Here is a 6010-nt window from a genome sequence, read left to right as displayed (position 1 = left end):
GCCACAGGAGGAACAGACACCGGAGCCAACGGCTCCACAACCGCCCCGCCCGGTCCACCAACAAGCGGCACGCCCGACAATAAACCCCGCTCGCTCAAAGCCACCGCGACAAGCTGCCGCAAATCGTCCTTCTTTACCCCCGCCGGCGCTCGCACATCAAAACGGCCCGCAATAAGCAACAAATCCTCCCTCCGACACCGACCCAACTGCTGCAAGGAAGGCGCCTCGGCAAACTTGTCCACATCGAACTCCATCCGCGGCCACCCACACCAACAACCCCCAAACACACAAAAAACAACCCCACACACCCACACGAGCCCCACAACACACAAACGAACCCGAAATCCCTCAAACGGACGAGCCCCCATTTATGTTACACACCGGCCCAAAGCCGGGGTGCAACACAACAAAAAATAAACCCGATACATAATAACGACAAACAAAAAAACACACCACGGCAGAATGACGAGTTTGGTTAATTTATTCACTGAACAGGTAGCGAGCTTCAGGGTGGGCGATGCCAAAACAACAAACAAAACACACTAGAAAGAAAAACAGAGCTAACTTACCTCCCACGATTCCAAAACAAAATACAATTCTCTAACCTGTCTCCCTACCCGAAACAGGAAAAAAGAGGGGAATAAAAGAAAACGGCTTCCCTCCCCTACAGCTACCAAGCCCAGGTACAACCCTTTTTCAACATTAATATTGCAGCCCCGTGCAGTCACACGCCACGACGGTCCCCAGCCACACAGCTCACGGGGAACCAGGAAAAGTCTCCTCACCGGCCCAGTCCAACCCCTTTTGTAGCTGGCCTCTTTCCTTCCTCCACCAATGGGCGGCCTCCACCTGGAAACAAGCATCGCTGAATACAAATACAAACAATAACAACCCCGTACCACAAATAATGACCCTGGGTCATAACAGATATAATACTAAGTTGCAAACAAAGGCTCAAAATGGAATCTCCATAATCTTGGTCTCTCAATGCAGATAGAAATGTTACTTATAATATTTTTTGAAAGTGTAAACATGAACAAGAAATGTTTTACTTTTGTCTTTTAGGATCAATATCGCCCCCAAATACAAAGACATCGTCTCCAAAAGTGTTAAGATCCGTTCAGCACCTCCTGCTGTCTACCAGCTGAGACCAAGTGAAACCAAGATGGGTTCTTTGACTAAAAAGACTGTTGGTACAAAAAACCTAAACAAGGCAAATAAAAACATCTTACTTGTTGGTGAAACAGGAGCAGGAAAATCTACTCTGATCAACTCAATGGTAAACTACACCATGGGAGTAAAGTGTCACAATAGACTCTGGTTTCAGATTGTAGAGGATGAGAAAAGAAGTCAGGCAGAAAGTCAGACATCAGATGTGATTGTGTATGAGATCTTTGGTTTTGAAGATGAAACTCTGCCCTACTCTCTGACCATCATCGATACTCCTGGATATGGAGACACCAGAGGGGCTGAAAAAGATGACATCGTCATTCAAAGATTATTTCAGTTGTTTCAATCAGAGGGTGGAGTTGATGAAGTTCATGCAGTGGGTCTGGTGATGAAGGCAGCTTTAAATCGAGTGAGTGAGCGACAGAAGTACATCTTTGATTCAGTGATGTCTCTATTTGGAAAAGATGTGGAGAAAAACATCGTAGCTTTGATCACACACTCAGATGGAATGCCAGCTAACAATGTTCTTGGGGCTTTTGAAACTGCAAACATTAAATGTGCCAAAAATGAGAAGGACCAGCCTGTTCATTTCCTGTTTAATAACTGCCTGAACACAGAAATTACAGAGGAAAATGAGTTTGGTTTGGAAACAGCATGGAGGGTAACAGAGAGGGGAATGAGTCAATTCAAAGTCTTTCTGGAAAATACCCATCCTCAGAAACTGAAGACAACAGTCGAAGTGTTGAATTCACAAATCAGACTGAAAGCCTGCTTCCAAAACCTGAAGGACAGAATCGATTTCATTGAAGCAAAACAGAAAGAAATCGTTGAGACAGAAAAAGTTCTGAAAGAGTATAAAAAGGAGATGGAGAATAATCAAAGGTTTACTGTAAATGTTCCAGTATCTTACAAAGACAAAGAACCCATCAGTGGTGGCATTTGGGGCTTAGGTTTTTATGAAGGAGCTGTCCGCTGCACAGTCTGTGAGGAGAACTGCCACTATCCTGATTGCACAATTGCCTGGTATCCTACAGACTGTCAGGTCATGCACATAGGCCACTGCACTTCATGCACCAGGAAGTGTCCAGCATCATCTCATGTGAAAGATGAGTGGATCTTTGTGTCCAAGACAAGGTACGTTACAAAGACTGATGAAGAAATGAAGATGAAGTATGAAATGAATAAAACCGAAGGCCAAAACAAGCAAACCCTTTTTGACCGTCTTGCAGAAGAAATGAAAAAACTGACAGCAGAGAAGTCACAGTTACTGGACGAGTCCTTCCAACATCTTGTCAGACTGGAGCAGATCGCTCTGAAAACTGACACAGCGTCCACTATTGGTCAATTGGATGACCTGATTAAGAAGATGACGGAGAAAGGAGACACAGAGAAGGTCCGGAAACTGACAGAGATGAAGAAGAGAGTGGCTGAAACAAAAAGTTCAGGGAAGAAAAATGTTCTTAGTAAATTAATCAGATTTGGGAAAAGGTGATCTTTTTAAAAAAAAAATCAAAAACACACTTTGAAAATTGAATTTTAGTGTGTTTTCAACATATTAACAACACAAAAAAGTTAACCATAAAAGAAGAAGATGGCCCTTCTGTTAAAAAAAAAAAAAGTGATTCTTTAATGGACATAATTTGACGTCTTATCAGTAGTTAGGCAGAGTGATATGTGACCCACTATAGCTTTGGTTCTGTGTTCTGTTGACTTTGGTAGCATGGTGAACGTAGTTTGGGGAGGCTTAGGTATATATACCTACCTATCTATCTATCTATCTATAGATTTTATGTTGGAACACTGAAAGGATGTTTAATTTACGTCATATTGCTCTGTAGTTGTCAATGTCCACATGTATCTGAAACTTTTATGATTCCAACTTTCAGTTTTAGATCAGTTTATTTACTTCTGTCAGGTTAAGTTGGCCCAAATTCCTTTCAAGCTAAAATACTAATTTCGCATAGCTTATTGCAGGTGTTGGGTCTTTCTATATTTTGAATGGCATAAGTGTTTAAAATAAAAAGCTTGCTCAAAAATATTTGTTGGTCCCGCTCATTTTCCTTCTGTTATAGAGACTTTGCTCTCAGAAAATATAAAAGAGTTTTCAAAAACTTGCCTAAACCTGAAAACCTGTAACTTCAGTGTATTTAAATGAAAACTCCTCCCACTAATTCCTTTTGGAGATCTATCACATCACAACAAACTATTTACCCTATTATAATGTTGACACTGAATAGCAATAATTATGACTTTAATTCTGATTAATTGTGATATTGAAATGATGAAACAGAGATAAACACAGTGTAAGGCTGCATATGTTTTGCCTGGACAGGTCAGCAGTCCAATACTGTGTAACTGGAACTCTGTAATTGTCAGAATTTTGTCAAAATCAGTTATGGAAACAGTTTGTTTCTCAGCATATAAGTACAATATAAGCATGTTTTGCCAGGGTTAGGATTTGAGAAAGGACTGGGGCCCCAGCAATGCTGGAGACCAACAAGTGCACGGTCCTTCGTGGAACGGGGGATGGTACCCCCACCAACATAATTGTTCAAAAAATTGCCCATCACGGGGGTTTAGTAGGCCATCAATCTTTTTGTTAAGCTCTTCTTCGCGACGTTTCGGCGTCTGTAACGCCTTCCTCAGGCTGGAGCTCAATGAATTTTAATCTTTAAGTGTCCCTCTCTGGGTTTTATCTCTCTGTTCTTAATAAAGTTTTTATCCCTTTTCTCTGTGTCCCGTGTGGTCTTTTATTCCCTTGCAGGCAGGCTTTTTAAGTGACATTTATTTATTTATTCATATCCTTTGTGGATTTTTAATTCTTTCTGGGTGCCAATGAATTTAGGGGGTTAAGTAGGGTTAGGGTTAGGCGAGAAGAGGGGAGTGGTTATGTTTAGGGCAAGACCCCTGTGCCAGGTTCCTCTCCCTTCTGGGTTAGGGTTAGGGAATGAAGACTGACTCCTCCCCCCTCTTTCGAAGGCAGGAGGACGTGCACGGTCCATCCCCCAGGTGACCCGTTGCTGCTGGAAGTTGGACCGCCCAGGACGCCCCTGGCGCCTCCTGTGACGGACCACCGTCCACCCATCCTCATCATCAAAAAAAGCCATCGAGCCCGATGGGCTTTTTAATGTCCTGTTGTTTTTGGCAACTTATGTAATGTGTTGATTTTTATTATTGTGGTATCGCCTTTGTTATATAGTAATAATGTCGCCTTTGGTATCTAAGTAATCAAAAAGTAAGAGTGGTAATGAAGGAAATAAAATAAGATGAAATAAAAGTTTTTTTAGTTCTTTTGTTATGTATTAGTTTTGTATTTATGAATTAAAAATAAAGTGAATCAAATTAAATTAAATAAAATCAAATTGCAATATGTGCCGCTGCGACGTTTCGGCCCTGAAAAGGGCCTTCTTCAGGCTATGGCACAAAAAACAAGCAAAACAAACTTCTGTGTGTTTGTCTAGTCTCTGTGATGTTGCTCCTTCTGTGTCTCAAGGCGAAATGCCCTTTCTGGGTGTAGCAGCTCCTTTTATACCCTCTGCTCCAGTTAGATTTTTCATTCGTCTTTTTTATCCCAATTGCCATTTTATTTAAATAGCCCTTTCCCATTAGTTTTTAAAAATGCTTACTCCATGAATTATGATAATTCCCAGCATGTACTTAATTAATGTAGGCCCAAATCATTTTTAAACCCAATATTAAAAATCCAATTTAACATGAAATGTCTAATAATAATTTTTAATCCCAAAATTTATGTCAAATGTTATTACCTATGAATTTTTTACTTGTAAATTTTTAGACCCCCAAATTCTGCATGCCCCTTGCACGTGAACTACAAATATGAAATTTTAAATCCAATAATACCCTAAATTATTCAAATTATCAAAATTAAATTATGAAGGGTTGCAATTCCCCCATTAATTTGTATGATTACAATGACCCATTGTAAACATTGAACCCCTTCCTCTTCCCATCTTCCCAATAAGGGTTAGTATGGGGGGCGGGGAGTGAAATGGGGTATGGGGGATATGGTTAGGGTTCGGGCTGGGTGGGGGTTAGGGGTAGGGTTAGGGTTAGGGGTTAGGGGTTAGGGTTAGGGGAAATTGAAACTCCTCCCTCGTTTAAGAGGGCAGGAGTATGTGCACGCTCCGCACCATGACCCTTCCCGAGACCCGTTACGTTATCGCCACCCCATCTACCGTATCCGGCAATCCCCAGATCCGAATCGAGGTAAGTACCGTCCTTTTCTTTTTTAGGTTCAGGTAAGTACCAAATTGTGTTTAATTTTGCCGAATTTGTGTTTTATTTGTCCTGTTCTTTAGGTTCTGAACTGTTTTTTAATAAAATTTGTCTTTGCTCAATGAATTTAGTCTCTGTGTCGTTTTTATTTCCAATTCTTAGGCTTTTAAACTGTTTTTATCCATAAATTATCCAATTTTTAGGTTATAGATTTATGATAGTCCATATATTAGGTTTTTAATTTTTTAGGCCAGTAAATCAATACATAAATGAAAAAACATCAAAAGAAATCCCCCCCGAAAATAACAAACTAAAATAACAAACTAAAATAACAAACAAAAACACGTTTTAGTGCTGACGCATGGCTGTAGCTACGTTTCGGCTGGATTGTGCCTTCTTCAGGCTGTGCACATGCGTCGCTGGCCAAATCAAAATGAAGAGACTCTTCTCTGCCCCTCCTTTTATATGTGCTGTGGCTCCTCCCTCCAGCAGCCGCTGAAAGTAGGGTTAGGGTTAGGGTTAGGGTTAGGGTTAGGGTTAGGGGAGATCAAAATTGGGAGCACGGACCCCGAAGGGGGCCGGGCTCCAATGCACAGACCGTACC

At 41.2% G+C, this 6010-nt stretch overlaps 1 protein-coding gene across 1 annotated transcript; it reads left to right on the top strand.

Annotated features, from left to right (window-relative positions):
- The first annotated feature begins 943 nt into the window (after positions 1 to 943).
- On the top strand, positions 944 to 2788 carry LOC308404350 (uncharacterized protein). Its single transcript, XM_080894379.1, has one exon. It carries the CDS (start codon positions 1166 to 1168, stop codon positions 2660 to 2662), a length of 1497 nt encoding a protein of 498 aa, XP_080750505.1. The 5' UTR covers positions 944 to 1165; the 3' UTR covers positions 2663 to 2788.
- The last annotated feature ends 3222 nt before the right edge of the window (positions 2789 to 6010 follow it).

Source organism: Rhamphochromis sp. 'chilingali' (genome assembly GCF_963969265.1).
Source record: "Rhamphochromis sp. 'chilingali' genome assembly, chromosome: 10".
NCBI lineage: Eukaryota > Metazoa > Chordata > Actinopteri > Cichliformes > Cichlidae > Rhamphochromis > Rhamphochromis sp. 'chilingali'.
This window is presented reverse-complemented; position numbering and strand designations above follow the sequence as displayed.